The 19,624-nt window shown below is 38.9% G+C and overlaps 1 protein-coding gene across 1 annotated transcript in view; it reads right to left on the minus strand.

Annotated features, from left to right (window-relative positions):
- Positions 1–10,108: 10,108 nt before the first annotated feature.
- Positions 10,109–19,624, minus strand: part of LOC124254974 (ubiquitin carboxyl-terminal hydrolase 24-like) — a 292,052-nt gene continuing 282,536 nt past the window's right edge. The window contains 5 exon segments of the mRNA XM_046688817.1: positions 10,109–16,749; positions 16,817–16,892; positions 17,008–17,036; positions 17,104–19,272; positions 19,366–19,458. Coding sequence (XP_046544773.1) covers positions 19,075–19,272; positions 19,366–19,458 — 291 coding nt within the window. The 3' untranslated portion in view covers positions 10,109–16,749; positions 16,817–16,892; positions 17,008–17,036; positions 17,104–19,074.

Genomic DNA, 19,624 nt, shown 5'->3' on the forward strand with positions numbered 1-19,624 from the left:
ACTGCACAATAGTAATGTTTTCCCGCTTGTTTCTTGCAATTGTAAAATTGCCTAGCTAATCTACATGCTGAAAAAGCTCCCTTTTTAATGTTAAATATTGCTGGTATCGCAGGATGCCATCAACAAATTCATCTACATTGTTGTCCGGATGATACTGGTGAATTGTGTCAAATAAACCCAAAGAATTCATCAGCCGAACAACCATCAGAATCTGTCGCTTCTTCCAGGCATGGGGTATCTGTGGGTTCATCGGTGAGGTCAATGAAGAATGACTTCCATGCTTTGTCCCTCAGTGCATCTCTTGAACTGAAAATGAATTTGAAGTGTTCTAAATAGTTGTTAAAATTATGCAATAGTTGGTTGCCAATGCTCTTTCAAACAAGGTCTAGTTACTTACTCAAGATGGGAATATTGTATTTAATAATTTACACTATACCGTTGTTTTTACATAAGAAAAGAAACAACATTAATATTTGATTATACAATTGCTTTGATATTTTAAACTTATTTCTGCAGGTACCAGATATACAAGTACCTATAACTACAAAATATCAACACAAAATTACTCATTTTTTTTCAAAGACATCATTTGTGAATTTCTTACTTCCATTATTACTTACCTGCAAGCGTCGAGAACAGTTGATTGAACTGATGAATAAGAATGTCAGAGAGAGAGAGGAAGAACTGACACGTTGTCTCGGACCCCACTTTGAGTAGCCCTTCCGGCGACTGCCGATGAAAACTTTCTTTTTCCTTGGCATCTGCCAAACAAATGATAATTTATTATATAAATAGTGTAATGATATAAATAAAATGTTGATTCATTGTTGCATAAAGTCAGGCTGCTGGTACTGTATAATAATATAATAATATATAGCAATATAACTGATAAGGTCAGTAGGAAGAATAATGATAACAGAAAAATATATGAATTGTTACATGATAAATAAGGACCTTTTCCACAAATATAATCATCAAAATGAACAATAATGGAAATATGTACTTTTTTTCAAACGATTAGGTGAATGAGACTTTTGTAGAATGATTTAAATATAAATTCACGTTATATTGATGAACAAAATGAATGTTATGTCGTCTGCTACATGATAATTGAAATGTTCAGTATTATATGGTCTCTAATGTGACGTAGTGACATAAGCTCCGCCCACTCATGAATATTCATGATTTCTGTGCACTTAAGACCATTGTAGGTTTTAGGGCACAACAGACGGATTCCTTTGACCCGAGTACAAAACGCACAGGTTTCGGCTTTCACACATCACAACACTCAAGACAAACTAAATCATACAGACTCCCAGACAGCTAATCAATTTTCACTGCAGAATTAATAGACATGGTAGCAATACTCCATGATCAGACCGCCTCTGTTGTGTAGTGGTTAGAGAGAGAGCGGAAGGTCGCGGGTTCGATCCCCGACCGCGTCATACCAAAAGACGTTAAAAAGTGGTACTTGTTGGTCCCTGCCTGGCTCGGAGTCAGTATAATGTGTCTGAGTGGGGTATTCATGCTTCACTGCGGCATGGTATCTCAGTGGGCTTGCTCTATAAAACCAACTTATGTCTGGGCTAGTACAAGCAGCCGCACATACACATATACACGCATGCACGTCGTCATATGAGCGAAATATTCTCAAGCACGACGTTAAACCCAATTTCACCTCACCTCACCTCCATGATCAGCTCGTCAAAGAACACAATAACATTTTAATTCTAACAGACTCACTCAGTGGGTGGGCTTCAAGCAATATAAAAACACCCAAAACCAAGAAACTAAAAACTGAGATACTAAAACCCACTCTACACGCCGTTGGCAAAAAGGTAAAGTTTATATGGTTCCCTGCCCATGTTGGTATGTTTGGCAACGAACATGCCGACTTAGCAGCCAAAGCGGCACTTAAACTCCCAGAAGTTAACTTACACATACCCTTATCTCAAAACGAAATTAAAAGGCTATCAAAACAAAACGTGTTCCTAAAGTGGCAAAGTAAACACCAAAATTCAAATTCTGTACTAAAACATCTACTCCAGAAACCACTAAAAACTAATAAATTACCATAAATCCAAAAATATTGACAGGCCGATAACCAAATTACACACAGGTCACAAAAATTATCTTCCCATCAGCATAAAATAGAAACACCAAACAGATAAATGCACACACAGCAACAAAACAGAAACGCCCGAACATGTCCTACTGCACTGCATACACTACCAGAATGGTGTTCCAGAGTTCACTTGACACTAACACACTTAACACTACAAACATCCCTAAGCCCACTGAATAACCCCCAAACTTTCAAAGCCTAATGCATATTTCTTATGAAAACTGGCTTTTTATGTCGCTTATAAACCCGCACAACCAACTAGAGCTCAGGAGAATCTAATCAAACGTGTACAGTATTACATTTACCATGCCTATATAAGAAGAAATATGTATTTAGAAACACTTCAAACTTCATTTGTATATTTTCCTTAACTATGCATAGTTATATACTGTATATGGACCCTTGGCCTCATTACAAATAAACTCCTTTTGACTTTTGGAGCTAACATAATAAAAACTGAATAATACAACATAAAAAAAACCAAACAAAAAAACAAATAGGAAATAGGAACATGCATTTTGTTTTCATTTGGCGCTTCTGTTCTGTTGGAAACAGTCTTTACATCTCTGGAGAACAAGTGACAGGAACATGGCTTTGTTACCTACCCCCTGTTCAATCCATGCAGAGTCAAGTCCTAAATCTAATTTATAAAGTGTGAGTTTTAACAGAGTAGCCCAATTATTTCTGTTTCTCGTTGCATTAGCACTTTGGTCAAGGCTATAACATTTTAAATGTTTGCAATGGGTAGCGACATCATTGTATGGATAAAACTTTTAATCAATAACAAACAGAACGTTTAACAGTAAACTGTATACGCATATGTATGGGAAATCTGCCACATTCCCCTAAGACAATGTTAATTGGTAGTGATGTTCTTACACTAAACGTTTTGATGCATGTATAGTATTCCCAGAAATTATTATATCTAACACATGTATATAAACTATGGAAGTTTTACTTAAATGAATATGTTGAGATATGATTTTCCTACAGTCTAAGTGTCTTTTCAGTACTTTGTGAGACCTCCTTGCCCTGCAATACACGACTGAATGCGCCTAGGTACACTACGATCAAAGTTTGTAGGAAATCGTGTGACAGCTTATCCCAATATTCGACCACTTCTTTCTTCATATCCTCAATATTTCTAAATCCTTTTTGGTTGATTCTGACTTTCTTTAGTCCCCACACATTCTCAATAGGGTTAAGATCTGGGATGTAGCTGGGCCAGTCTAAAACTTGAACATTTTCGTCCGACAACCACTATTTTGTGTAGCCCTGTGTATTTTGGGACGTTATCATGCTGGAAAATCCATGTGTCTCCATACAGTGTTCGGGCGTTGGAAGGAGGTGATCATTAAAAAGATGTCAACATATCATTCTTGATTATACAAACAAACTTTATAGATAAACAACTTCTTTATTCGGTAGATGCGACGTTTCGACACAGATTCTTGTATCGTTGTCAAGCAAGTATGAGGAAGGTAGCAAACAAGAGACTATATATACACAGGGGACTAAATATACACAGGGGACTATATATACAGTAAATAATTAACTCAAACAACAAGGACGTGAATTGGGATGCACAGTAACAATGTGATGACAAGGGATTATATGTAGAAGCCAGTGACAAATGATACATGTAGAAGCCAATGGGGTTTACGGGTGTTTGTACAAGTAATACAACCAGTTAAGGTTGGTTGATGAGTTCATCGTACGCAGAGGGGATGAAGTAACCTTGGTCGGTGTCGTTTGATGTCGATGGCTTCGGTTAATTTTCGTTTAGTGAAGTCAGGTTGGTTGGCTGCCAGTATTGTGTACTCTGTCCAGTTGATTTGATGATTGGGGTTGTTCTGTATATGTTCAGAGATAGCTGATTTCTTGTCCTATTTGTTTGTAGACACCTGGTGTTCTTTAACTCTGGTGTTGATTGGTCTTGATGGTTCACCAATATATGATTGTCCACAGTTGACGTCTATTTTGTAAGTCACGTTGAAACGTCGCATCTACCGAATAAAGAAGTTGTTTATCCATAAAGTTTGTTTGTATATTACTCTCCAACTTCTAAAAAATGCCACTCAAAGAAGATATCATTCTTTCTCAAATTTTCAGTAAAAATACACAACGGCGTCAATCGACGTGATGATATCCCACCCTACAAGTGAAATTTCGGGCTATGTTTTGGGCGTTGGTAGGTAGGGTTTCACAGTATCTTTTGTCCAAATGTTCACACAGTTCAGAAAAAGCCAGACAGAACTTTCATCAGAAAATACAATAATCCCAATCTATATTTTCGTGTGCTCTACACCAGTTTAAACATCTTTCTTTTTGTGCATCTTTCATCAATGGTGAGGGAATTCCTCACCCTTTTTCACCCAGTTAAGTCTTTGAAATTCTTTCTAAGGGTTTCATTACATACCTGAGGACTTCTCCATTAATCATCTCATTTCTGATATTCTCAACGCTTTTCAATTTTCCCCTACTCACAATCTGACTAAGTCGCCGGCGATCCATAGTACTGAACTTCCTTGGCCTCCCTGCCCGTCTTGTGCTCAATCCCAACTCCTGACGGAATAGTATTCAAAGTTCTGTATACTGTAGACAGAGGAATGTCATGTCTATGGTTCGCCTGTCTACTCTTTTGCATTAGTCACACCCCTTTCAAAATCATTTAGAGCCAACTTTTTATTTTCTCTTCTGTTGTCAAATCTTGCATGTCAAGGTAGGAAGCCGACTGCTAAGCCAGGGGAGATAAGTAGTAAGGTTCATTCTTAAGCCCACAAGAGTTTCCTCCCATCCTTACTACATAATGTAACACCTTTTTTATAATTGTATTATAAGTATTAGGAAACAACGATTTTCTCTATACTTTCTGGAAAAACTGCATAGGCATTGATGTTCACTGCTAGTTGGCTTGATTACGTAGTAATGGTGATAGTAATGTGGTGGCGCTTGGTCCTGTGCTCAAAGCTCAGGTCACAAATCGGTGAAGTAAGCAGCGTCGAGCTCTGAGAGTCCTTGGATGGGTGTCCATGTTTGGCAGCTTGACTCCTGAGAGTTTCTAGGACTTGAGTCCTGCCCCACAACGAAGCACATGTGACACATGTGGTCTCACCTTAGGCAAGCGAGTTTGTTCAAAATTGTCTCTGTTCACCCAGCAGGAAAATGGGTACCCGGTGGAAAAAAGTCATATGACTATAACCTTCTAGCGCCTAACAGGCAGCTTGGGTTATCCGGGGTAATAATGTGCTGTGCCTTGATTGTTAGCGCTATGAGCATACCTAGTGTGGAGTTTGGCGCTATATAAATGGACACATTATTATTATTTATTATTAAATATGACTGTCTCAACACACATCTTTGTACATGTTCTCTTAAGGCCATCTCATGGGAAAGGGCAGTCATGTATCCAATTGGCGTTCTTGCAGTGTATTAACGATGCTGTTTATTACGTCATCAAAATAATATTGGGATAAGTGCAAATAGTGAGAAAGGATAAGTTTAAAAATCTGAAAGTTTTAAATATATATTGTATATTTATATACTTATCCTATCCTACGTGTTGCACCTCTCTCGCTTGCTTCGACACTGAGTGGAACGACTGTAAACTTTTTCTTGGGCCTCTCGTTCTTCATGCTGCTCTACAAGTTGGGCAACATACCAAAATCCTAACCGAATCATGCTCCACTACCAACCCACTTGACTACCTCTGAATGATCATTCTCGTTCTTGGAGCCAACATCGTGATCTGAGTAGTGGGGAGGCCAGCGGGCATGCATCTCGTGAGATAGGATAAGTATATAAATATGCAGTTGTTAGTTAAAATTTTCAATTTTTTAAACTTATCCTATCTCACGATTTGCACTTATCCCACGGTTGGTTGCAGATTATCCTATGTCTAGACAGCGCGAACAGCAATGCAAAACCTATGTGGATTGATGACAACCTTAGATAGCGATGCACAAGGGAGGCCTGTTACGACTGCACGCAACTCCAATGCTTGTGATGGGTCCTCTGGAGCCCCTTGGCTTACTAAGCACAACGATTCCCACGATTTACAAGGTAGCCCCATAATTAAAGTCTTTCGACTAATATTCGGCCCAGACCATGCTTCAAAACAGCCCCCACAGACACCATCATGTAAAAGGTGAAAGGAAAACTGAATCGGAAAGCGCACAAGTTTTAACGTTCAGTTCCGAGACAACATCATATCGACCCTCACTCTTTTACATAAGCTTTCTCAAAGGATGAGCCAGATCTATAGTTTGGCATGAAATGCATGTGGACCCGGTTTTTTGTAAATATCTCTTCATCCAATGACCCAATGGATCTCAAACTGTGCAAGTTGATGTTTTGTCAGACAACCTAATCACATTGTAAATCACCGATTTTATGCATTTGTATTAAAGAATCTGTCTATGTAACTGTCAACAAAATAAACAGCAGACCGCAGACTGCTTGCAGAGGGAGGAAGCCAATGACCTGTAACAGCGGCAGTGTTGGGGCATAAAGGTCAACGTTCGTCAATGTAGGTCAGCTATGTACGTTTCATGTAATCCGACACCTTATAAATCGGTTTGCTACGTTTGCTCTTTTTAAAAAAATTCAACACATTTCTAATTAAACGTTTAGCATCATCTGAATAAGCTTTCATGATGACAGCTAGAAGTAGTCAATGTGAATGATCCAAACGGTCTATCACTGTGCAGTGCACAGGTAACTATCATGAACTGCACGTGCATTTACCTTTATGACCCAACACTGCCGCTGTTACAGGTCATTGGCTCCCTCCCTCTGCAAGCATTCTGCGTTCTGCTGTTTATTTTGTTGACAGTTACATAGACAGATTCTTTAATACAAATGCATAAAATCGGTGATTTACAATGTGATTAGGTTGTCTGACAAAACATCAACTTGCACAGTTTGAGATCGATTGGGTCATTGGATGAAGAGATACTTACAAAAAAAACGGGTCCACATGCATTTCATGCCAAACTATAGAAAGCAACTGGAATTCGGGAATGACACACTTCACTGACGCTCTGCATCGGGATACAAGACTTTGCCTCTAAGTCTATCTTGGTGACAGTATCCAAATGCCTTAGTGATGATACCAAGTGAAATAGTTCTAAACCCATAAGAATAGAGAAACAAAGATTGACATAAAGTCCGTGACAAACAGGTCTCGCAAGTTGAGATGAGAAGACTGTATCAAACGCCAGAAGTCAAGGAGGGACCAAAAGCAGACGTATCTTGCTGGCCGCCAACAGGTTCTGCATTATTCTCAGTAGTAGAGCTGGAGGGGGAACGTGAAATCCCTTCTGGAGGGTCTGGAGTCTGGAAATGGGAGATACGAAAGTTGGTGATTGAACCTTCTGACGAGCAGGTCTATTTGGGTTGGGGCCGTGGTAACGGGTAGACCATTGACTGGAAAATCTGAGGAAGTAACTTCCATTCCGTTGGAGACAGGCGGTGGGAGAGTGACAGGGCGTCAGCGAACACATTCTTTATGCCAACTGGCTGTAGCACCAATGTCGAGTGAATCGATGAGATGATAAAATCTTATCGTCCACTGTAGCAGGTTCACCAAGCTTGTCGAGCCCAGATGGTCGAGTTGTCCAATTGGATCAGCAGACTGGCTGCTCGTAGCTCCTTTGCCCAATGTGTGATGGTTAGAATTACTCCTTTGAATTCAACTTCATTGATGTGAAGAGCCTGTTCTTTGTATGACCACAGCCCGAGGAAGTGACCGCCCCAGCCCTTGAGAGACGCATCAACGAACAGATGATGAGTCGGTGCGAAGGGCAGCATAGAGACTCCGGCGCAGACATTCTGTTAGTCCAGTCAGGGGCGGTGGGGTAGCCTAGTGGTTAAAGCATTCGCTCGTCACGCCGAAGACCCGGGTTCGAATCCCTACATGGGTACAATATGTGAAGCCCATTTCTGGTGTCCCCCGCCGTGATATTGCTGGAATATTGCTAAAAGCGGCGTAAAACTAAAACTCACTCACTCACTCACTGTTAGTCCAGTAACCACTCAAGGACTGGATGAAGCAGTTCAGGAATGCGAATCAGTTCATTGGTGTCGTAAATCGGGATGACTTGGGGTAGGAGTTTCAAGTCGTGAAAAGATGTCCGTAAGTCACTGATTCCTGGTTTTGGCAGGGCAATGGCAGAAGCTGCCACGGGTAGCCTTCTTACCCCATCCACAGGCTGCCGACCACGAAAGAAGTCCTTAAGTCCGGGATTAGTTGGAGTGAAGTGAGGAGTACGCCATTGTTTCAGAGATTCCTGGAGGTGAGTCTTCTGAAACTTAACCAAAACCTGGAAATGTGTCTCGCAATTCACTTTGGTCGAGTCCTCACCTATCATGCTATTGAACAAGGCGACAGATGACCAAGGCTGTCGGAATAGCTCTGCCTTGAACCATTTGTTCCATGAGGAAAGGTTGAGTGAATGACGGCGAACTGCAAGCGTATATACAAAGAAATGAGATAACTGATCCAAAATGATTTGGAATTGATCTAAAATAAGGGTCATGCACCCTCTGATATAGGCATCCTGATCCAAAAGGCATTGACAGCATCCTCAGCCGAAAAAACACAACTGATGGACGGCAGGGTAAAGCAAACCACAGTGTCCATGTGTGCCAACTCCCTGTTTTCCATGAGGAAGGGAGAACTGGTCCGCTTCCCGCAAAGAATAGGGATGTCTTCATCAACTGGTGGAGCCATAGAGATGGATGAGACTCCATGATTGTGAGCAGCCGACAGAATATATCAAAGAGAAGAGAGACCATCTTTAGTCCTCTTCAGACTCTTTAAAGCATTGTCAAGAGTAATAGTCGTATGTGAGATGCAGGGACATGGAGGCAAGGTAGCTGAAGAAGGAACTGGTTGCGAGGAATGTGAAGACTGACACTGGTTCCAAGCAGCAGTGAGGGAATGAAGCATCCTTTCTAAGTCTGGCGCAGGTGTGGGATCCTGGGATGGGTTCCATGACTCTGAGATCTAGGAGGCTGAGCCACAGAATGAGACAACGTGAAATCTGAGGGAGGCACAGGCCTCGCAGTAGCAGGGTAACTTTTTTGAGTAGGTGATCGGTGGTCCAAAGAACTGTAATGATGCCTAGATGGAGAGGGAATAGGCGAATGCAGGCGAACCGTTAAATGCTGCTGAATAGCAGATCTGGGACGTTGGAATGGTGTAATGGTGATGACCAGGTGAACCAGTTCAGCACTTTGATCCGGTACAGTCAGGTGAACTAGTTGGGTGATAAGAGCCAGTTCGAGAAGGTGATCTGATTGGTTGGGCCTGGTGAATTGATTCGGCATGGTGCATCGATTTGACATGGTGAATCTATTCAGCGTGGTGAATCGGTTCGGCTTGGTAAACCGGTTCGGCGTGGTGAATCAATTCGGCAGGGTGAATCGGTTCAGCGGGGTGAATGAATTTGGCCTAGTGAATCGGTTCGGCCTGGTGATTCGATTTGGTGACATGAAATGGTTCGGCAGGGTGAATCAATTTGGTGCAGTGAACCAGTTCAGCGTGGTGAATCAATCTGGCATGGTGAATCAATTCAGTGTGGTGAACTGGTTCAGCATGGTGAATCGGTTCGGCTTGGTGAAATCCTCTTCTGTAAGGGGAGAACATTGCTCCATGAACACAGGCCTATGCAATCCACACATGACGAGTGGGGATCCGAGGTTGGGAAAATTGTCTTACACTGCACGCAAAAATTACATTTCTTTGCAGATGAATCTGACTTTCCCATGATACGAAAATGAAGGAATAAAGCTAGTTACAATATGTCCACCCAGTGGTGCGACAAGAAAGAGAATGATCATTCAGAGGTAGTTATGTGGGTAGGTAGTGGAGCGTGTCGCTTGCTTCTTTTGGGGTTTCAAGTTTTCATCTCAGCCATGAAGGGAATAAAACAGCTATAGTTATTTAAGACAAACAAAAAAAGACATCAAAATGAGTGAATATTTTAACTTTTAATCATCCTGATAACAGCTTAATAATGTACAAAACATTTCATAAACAGGTAACAAATTTATGTACATGGTGAAATCTGTATACATAAACAGCATATGATTGAGTTTCGGTATCAAATTACTTTTGATGAGGTAATGGCAAAGAATTGCATCACTGCAATATTTGTTATAAACTAAAGAGAGCATATGTTTCTTTACTAGCTCTTTGCCTGTTTTGGGTGAATGAAAATATAAAATTGAAGTTAATGAATTTTAATAGAGCACAAATCTCTTCGGTGATGAAGGATCAACAAGCCAAAAACTTCAGTTGGATCAGTAGTTCTTGCACCATCTACCAAGAAACATTCATATTTAGCATTGGATTGCGCTAAAACAACATCTCACAGTCATCATATAAGGACTTACATTTTCATCAGTTTATTAAGATTATTGCCTTGGCACTGCAGTTCACATGGATATGTTGTTAACTGCTTCAAACGTCGTCGAAGACAGTCATATAAAAGTGGTTCTCATTGATAATATCTAATGACTGAACCTAATATTATGTTGTCATAAGCTGAAACATAAATCCTTAAGTTCAACTTCTTACATCTGTCACTCTGAGAACGGTTTACACAGCTACAAATGTAGTTTGAGAGAATTTAAGAGCATTGTCAGAAGAAGGTCATAATTCTGAAATATTGCTTAAAAAAAGGGAAGATGTTATGAATTCCACAAAAAGCAAAAGAATAACACATTTTTATGATTTATGATACAAAAATAGCCATAAACGAATAAATATTTAAATTCAGATTTAATGAGGAAATACATTTTTAGATATTTTTGCAACTTCATGAAAGTGCAAAAGTTAAAATTCAAAAACTGCAGAAAAAGCAAAGCCATGTTAATAACCACTTCTAACCAAACATCTTTTAAATTTCATCACATTCTTAACCAAAGTTACTCATCAAGAGTAAAAAATAGGTCCTTCAATATGGATGCTAAGTAAAATTTAAAGACCATGAACAAACTGGGGATTCACCCATTTGTGTGAACAAGCAAGCATATGGTGTTCAGGGGTTTCTGTGAAGATGTTTCTTAGTCACAAATGCATAGAGGCCTTGACATGAATTCATTTGACTTTCAATTGGGTGAACTAAAAACACTTCATATTAAAACAAATTGTAGATAAATATTTCATCAATATTTTGAAAAATATATTTCATATCTTTTAGGAACTATTAAGCATGCTTTAATGCAAAACTGGTCACACAGGAGGTGTCTCTAGATGCGTCTTCAGTGAAGTGTGAATTTGCCATGGTAGTTCAAAACTGCGTCTTGTGTAAAAGAAAGTCTTAAATCGACTGTATCTTTCAAAAATCAGGAACACAGTACAGCTCATGAGATTACATATTTGTTACAGCTTCTTTATGCTGACTGCAGTGTTACATGACAAAACCTTGTGTCTTCCATAGAAATACTCAGTGACAACAGTGTCTGTATAAGACTTCATTTGGCTGAGCAAATGAATCTGACATAACATACTGCATGTAAAACAAGAGCTGTCATAGTGACTTTAACACATACCCTCTGTTTAACAATGTATAATGTATAACAGTTTTCCATTAGTGGATTCCAGAAGACGGTAAATATACTGCCAATAACTTCTTGGTTCACACCCAATCAATACTGGTTAAAATTATATAAAGCTACTTATGGTTGGCCATATGAAACAAGTTACAAATCTTATCTTACACAATAACATTTAGAAGTAAGTATAGTACACACAATATTTTATAAGGAGGAATATCTTTTCTTAAAGAACTAACCAGATGGAACATACACATAGGTAATGTTAAGGGTACTGTATTACAAAATTCACACTGCAATATCTTTTTCGCTTGTCAGACATTTATGTTTATGTTGTATCTGAATCAGGGACATTCCCACATCCATAACATGAACCACAGTACACATGGAAGTGAATGAATAGGTGGAGTTTGGGTCCTTGATGAACATGGACAGGGGTACAATGATGTGTTTATCAAAATGTTTGTCAGGATAAATATGAGAGTACTGTCCATGGAGACCCAGGTTTGAACAGATCTCCAGTCACTCACAGAATGTAAAATCTGCCCAAATTGGGGTTAGCTTAGGGATTTGGCACACCTATTTCACAATAAACAGGCTCTACTTGATCAAAAGTATTGAAAGTATGCACATGCCAGCTTGCATAGTCTCTGGTGCAGGCCGATGATATCCAACAGTTCAGTAAAATGAATGCCAATCTCAGATGTTGCCTCCAAGAATCAACATAAATGCCTTCATTGAGAGGCAGAAATAAGACTCCCTGGATACAAATACATAAACCAACAGAAGGAAATAGTGCCCTAGTTCTGTAGCTCATGTATATGTCAACAACACTTTAAAATGTTAAAAGAGTTACTTAAAGCAATAAGGTCCCACCCTTACACTGATATTCAATTAATAATGCATAAATACTGAGGAACAAAAATACTAAAATTGTAGTGATTTGATTAAACTATCATGAGAAACACACATGCCTATTCTCAAAGTCATCAGTCATCAGTCATCAGATGCTACGTAAGCATCTAGTAACAATTTAAAAGCATACAGGTGAAATTAATATCAAGATTAACACAGAGGAAGTAAGAGGCCCAATACCAGCTGAACATAACAAATTTCATAACATTGCACAGTAGTTCACAAGGATAGGTAGTCAACAATTCAAAACATCAACGCTTATCAAAAGATGATGTTGATATTATACAGCAAGTTTACGTGAAACATAAAAAGTATTTATCTGGTAGTTTCATAGTCAAAACAGTACAGATATCACAAGTAAGGCATTTATCTTTCGCATTGTATCAATTCAAATTTTGTACCTTTACTGATCGTTCATTTTCTGAAATAAACACACCATTGCAATATGACATGATTGGTGCCAGCTGATGTTACTAGACATTATTAATCCCAACTGATGTTACTAGACATTATTAATCCCAACTGATGTTACTAGACATTATTAATCCCAGCTGATGTTACTAGACATTATTGATCCCAACTGATGTTACTAGACATTATTGATCCCAACTGATGTTACTAGACATTATTGATCCCAACTGATGTTACTAGACATTATTAATCCCAACTAATGTTACTAGACATTATTAATCCCAACTGATGTTGTGTGGGTACAGGTGTGTAGTTCTTGTGTCTCCATGTTCAGTCTACAGCTTAACCCTCACTGTATAAGCAGGCTGTGGGAACTAGCTTTGATTAATAAGCATAAATTTGACAAAATCTCTCATATTATTCATGTTGGATGTATACAGATTGAATCCAGAGAATGTATATGTGGAACAGTAGCTTCTGACATTGTCAAACATGTTATTATGTCCTGTACAGATCTTAATGATTTGAGAAATGAAATGTTTGAAAGGATATGTGATATTATATCAATATCTGATTTTGTTGAATTTTGGGGAAATGATGACGATGTAATAATTGCTGATTTGCAAGGTGGATCTTGTACAACACTTGGTAATCTAAATATGACAAAATGGGAGAAAGTTATGCTAATAGTGTCTGATTTTATGGCTGTCACTCTAAAATATTTGCACAATTAACTGTTTACTGATTCACTGTATATTCAACTTGACTTATTGTTGTAACATGTAACAATCTTCATTTTTTTGGAGGAAATAAAGATACTCTATCTATCTATATGCACTTTATCAGCCTTGCAATCAGCGAATGTCCTGTTATTCGAAGTTTGCTACTTTTTTTGCATAAATTGTAAAATCCTTTGTCCCATAATGTCCCTTCTCTTAAAACCTTACTTTAATGTGGAAGGAATATTCAAATACATCACAAACATTAGGATTCTGCACAATTTTGATTTTTGTGGGAAATTCCCTCTTCGGTGAAGTTATCCACTCATCATAGGGAGGACAGAAGTACTGAAAACTACTAATCTTGCAATTTTTAATGCATTACAAAAATCACTAATCACAGTGTTATTTTGTGGATGTTTTGAAATAGAAAATCTACTGGAGAATTCATTTTTAAAATAGCATATACGCGATCATAGTTAGTTTCTGTTCATCAAATCACCAGAGATTATTCTGAAAAGCTGTCGATGACACATAATCACTAAGAATCTTTTGGAAAACATGAATAGTGAAGCAACTTCTGTCATATTAATAAACTCACATTACACAGGTGTCAGCTATGTTACGCCTATTACATCAGCAATAATTCAAACCCGCCTGAATACTTGAATTCCTCATATATTCATCTCATATTGTGAGGGGGCGGTGGGGTAGCCTAATGGTTAAAGCGTTGGCTCGTCACGCCGGAGACCTGGGTTCGAATCCCCACATGGGTACATTTCTGGTGTCCCCCGCCGTGATGTTGCTGGAATATTGCTAAAAGCGGCGTAAAACCAAACTCAGTCAGTCAGTCATATTGTGAGAGATCTATTACCCTACTTGTTGCATACACATGCTCATTAGCTTTCGAAAAAGTATGGAAAGATTATCGAAATAAAGAATAAAAAAATGGGGGAAATAACAAATGATGTACCAGTATTTAAATGATTTGGCACTTTCAACACCCTATACATATATTTGAGTTTCTGTCCAGCATGAATGACTGACACAAACTCATAAGAGTACTTCTCCCCATTTCTGCCTATTTCCAGTTTGGTTACAATGAAAACAAACAGAACATAACAAGAAGAACATTGTCAGGATGTTTCTCATTACTAACATGTCATAATTACGTATATATAATCCCTGAAACAACAAAAGTCTCCTTCCTAATATCCTGCCAACTTGAGTAGGTGAACATATGTGAAAGTCGCTTGATGATAAAGATGTCATACCTAGGTCAATATTGTTCTACATATGTGGTATGTTCAGCTGGGTGAGGTTTATGAATAAAAATACATACTATCAATCTATCCTGCTACTTTCAGTTCCATTAATAATGCATCTTTTGGTATTTTTTTGCATATTTCTTCACACAATTAATTTCATGGTGAGTATCTAATGCTTTGGAACTAGACAGGAGACCAGTCTAATTCAATTAGCACCAATTACTGTACCAACTCTGGCCTGTTTAGCTTGAAAAACAAAGTTCTCATAGTCATATAAAATTCCAACCCATATATGCCCATTTCTGGTGTCCCCCGCCATGATATTGCTGGAATATTGCTAAAAGCGGCTTAAAACCAAACTCAGTGAGTCAGTCCAACCCATATATAGTGCATTTAATTTTCAATGTGAGAGAAATGAGTGTATAGTCTAAAATTAACTGACTTTCAGTAAAGTTAAAGGGCAAAGGTCAAGTCAAACTTCTTGTATTCAGGTGTTTTCATTGGTGGTTTTAGCTTCATTGCTCCAGACGTTTACAGACGCCATTAACCAGGCCATGACATACCGGTAAGCACACTTGACTTGGAGTCAGGTGAGCTAAAACTTGACGAGTGATGATCATAAGTAGGGCTTTTGTCTGCTATTGCAGCCACACAGAAAACTTCTTAAAGAAATTAGGAAAATAACTGTGATGTTCATTGTTTCTGAGTAGAAAATGATGAGTGATTTTATTTGTATTTTCCAGTAACAGCTATTTGTGTTTATATCAGATTTGTCAGCTTGAAAGCTGAATTTGAAAGATAGCATTAAACCCATATGAACTGACTGCCTGAACAGGCCCCTAAAAACACATTTTGTATCTACTGACCAAGCACTTATTTCCTATTTACTTCAACCATAAGCCTGGAATAATCAAATTACAGTACAACGAACCTCATAAAGATCAAAACAGTTTCCTGACAAAGTATATAGTTATCCATTTTTAGTGTCAGCTCAATAGAAATAGTTTAAATGGTTTCAAGAGAGTATATAGGAAGCTTGGATTATATAAAAGCAGTTCAACAAGGTACCAATGTGGCTATACCAATCAACATGTATTTACTGACAGAAGTAAGTGTAAGTCACATTTTGTTCACCAGACAGTTAACATAGTGTGATGGCCCCTAGAAACAGAGATTTATGTGAAAGAGGGTGTTGATGAAACATTCATTTGTTAAAAACTCAACCCATTGTACATCTGGACAAATGTGTCTGGAAACAGGAAAATACATAATCAACCATAAATCACTTAAAAATCTGCAGCCCTGTCATAACCCATGTTTGTTTCACAATTGCTCATATGTGCACAATGACAACATTTTTTACATACTTTGTATGAAAACTCATGGGCTCATTCAATTGTAGTCAAAATCAACTCTTTTATTTGCTAGTGCATGAAAACATCAAATGTAAACTGATTGAATAGACATAGGTAGGGAACTGCATCCAGCCATGTGTAGGGAACTGCATCTTTCCATGTGTTGGGAACTGTAACTAGCCATGTGTAGGGTACTGCATCTCTCCACATGTAGGGAACTGTAACTAGCCATGAGTAGAGAACTGCATCTTTCCATGTGTTGGGAACTGTAACTAGCCATGTGTAGGGTACTGCATCTCTCCATGTGTTGGGAACTGTAACTAGCCATGTGTAGGGTACTGCATCTCTCCACGTGTAGGGAACTGTAACTAGCCATGAGTAGAGAACTGCATCTTTCTATGTGTTGGGAACTGTAACTAGCCATGTGTAGGGTACTGCATCTCTCCACGTGTAGGGAACTGTAACTAGCCATGGTAGAGAACTGCATCTTTCCATGTGTTGGGAACTGTAACTAGCCATGTGTAGGGTACTGCATCTCTCCACATGTAGGGAACTGTAACTAGCCATGTGTAGGGTACTGCATCTCTCCATGTGTTGGGAACTGTAACTAGCCATGTGTAGGGTACTGCATCTTTCCATGTGTTGGGAACTGTAACTAGCCATGTGTAGGGTACTGCACCTCTCCACGTGTAGGGAACTGTAACTAGCCATGTGTAGGGTACTGCATCTTTCCATGTGTTGGGAACTGTAACTAGCCATGAGTAGAGAACTGCATCTTTCTATGTGTTGGGAACTGTAACTAGCCATGTGTAGGGTACTGCATCTCTCCATGTGTAGGGAACTGCATCTTTCCATGTGTTGGGAACTGTAACTAGCCATGAGTTGGGTACAGCATCTTTCCATGTGTTGGGAACTTTAACTAGCCATGAGTAGGGAACTGGATCTAGCCATGACTCACGACCACCATCAAGTCGTAAGGAGGGACCTACATAAAACCATGAGAAGGGAACAGTATCTAGCCATGGGAAAGGAACTTATTAGTGTCTCTTTTAGAGCAAGATAGGTTGCAAAGCCTTTTTGTTCAGCTTACAAAGTTACTTTCTGAACAAAACAGTTTTGTGGTTGCAATAAAATACAAATAAAATCGCAAAACACTTACATAAAGTACATGGCTAGTTTTTTCAGCAAAAGACCCCCAAATGGCTCAAGTTATTATTCACAGTGTCACTTTCACTATTTGAGTTACTGGCCTCAAAGACCATGCTTGCATAACTCCTTGGTTAAGTGAAATATATCAATAGACATGAACAAGAAAAGTTCTTAATTTATTCCACATATATGGGAGTTTGTAAACCAAGTAATAATACAACAAATGCCTAATCTCAGTCCAAGCATGGTTAAATATCAAAGATTACCATAAAATTGGGGTTAAGTTCCACAGGAGGCCAGATAATCAAAGATCATATGAAAGGTACTTATTGGAGGCTCACATGGCTCACCTCGGGCAAATTCAGATTTGGTGTTATTTTATCATATGGGGTATTCAACAGGGTAAGTTACTTGCTTTTCCTTTTTGTAAGCTATGGAAAGGGATTTCACTAATGTGTAATGTTTTTCAATGTAATAGGAGATGTGTAAGAGTTTTCCACTTTTGAGGGAGTGAGTGAGTTTAGTTTTATGCCACACTCAGCAATATTCCAGCTATATGACGGCGGTCTGCACATAATAGTCTTGACCAGACAATCCAGTGATCAAAAGCATGAGCATCAATCTGTGCCTTTGGGAACGGATGACATATGTCAACCAAGTCAGCAAGTCTGATCACCCGATCCCGTTAGTCTTTCCACTTTTGAAAGATAGCACTGGTTAGTGCATAGTACAGGACATTCAAACATCTACCATGCAGGCCATGCACACAAACGCAACTCCTGACACTGATGAACTGGTTAACCCCTGCATTCCGAGAGCTAGGTTACAATGTCACTTATGTACCCTTACTTCCCGCGACATCCCCAACTCACTTTAAAAAACACAACCATAAAACACAATTTTGAGTTTGAAAATTATGTCATCTTTAAAAAGACTTGCTCTTTTACCTATATGCACAATGTAGAGTTTCTAGGTAAAATGTGCTGATCAGAGATGTTGTTTATTGACTGGAACTGTAACAGTCTGAAAAGTTCTTGTTGAATGGAAAACTTGTAGATCTGTTACACAACCTGAACTTCAGGAATTAAGACTTATATGAGTTTTATATTAATTTTATACTGCATCTGAGCTATCTAACAGCATTAACTTAAACAACTTTCCCAAATCTGTCCTCCTTCCAACATGTACAACATACATAATATATAACATCGAGTTTCTACACAAAATGTCCCCAAATGCATAAAGCATTAGGTTAGCAGTTTGTAAGTTGGTGATGTTTTCCCAGAGACAAAGGTTTGATGTGAATTGCATGGCATGGTCCATTGTGGGCTGCTGCCAAGTTACACACAAGATATACAGACAGGCTGACATCCGACAGGTACGTCAACTGCAGTAGGTGGGAGGAGTAAGGCACCGGTCAACACACAACACTCCCTCACACTCTGTGGCAGAGAAATATGGGTATGAACATCAGATGTCTTATTGAAACATGTGGACATCTACATTACAGACCACCAAGATCCCATCATGTGAGCACACTGGGTTACCGATGACTGCACATCCTTTCATCAGCTTGTTTGTGATGTTGACGTATTACTGTCCTCCTTATCAACATTAGGTTCACTAATGTCATGTCCTGTTGTGTCCATACTTGGGCCAGGTACAGCAGGATCTGTCCTATCTGCAGGGGTCATGATGACATCAAGACCAGGGCTGTCACTGTTCTCCAACTCTGTCAGCAATGCTGTTGCCTCCTGCAGTGTGTACTGAAACATTTACAATTGTATTGTATCATGCAATACAATTAACACCAAGAGATGTATACCTGAGTATCATATGATAACAATGAGACAACATACCTGGGCACTCTGTGTTCGCTGGAAAGATTTCCTGTTGGAGTCTTCATTGGACAGCCCAGCTGAACTTGTAGTGCTCCAGTAATGTTCAGTCATCTGCAGAGAAATATGTAATTTTCTGAATAAAATTGATATTTTATACTTATCCTGATTCATGCTATTTTGCTTGTCTTCTTCTCCTTGCGAACGTTAGTGGAACACTTGAATCCCCTTTTTGAAGCTCCCTTAAAAAAAGCAGACGTAAAATCACTACTCACCAAGA

Source organism: Haliotis rubra, unplaced genomic scaffold (assembly GCF_003918875.1).
Source record: "Haliotis rubra isolate DU_JTF1 unplaced genomic scaffold, ASM391887v1 Scf589, whole genome shotgun sequence".
In the NCBI taxonomy this organism is placed as follows: Eukaryota; Metazoa; Mollusca; class Gastropoda; order Lepetellida; family Haliotidae; genus Haliotis; species Haliotis rubra.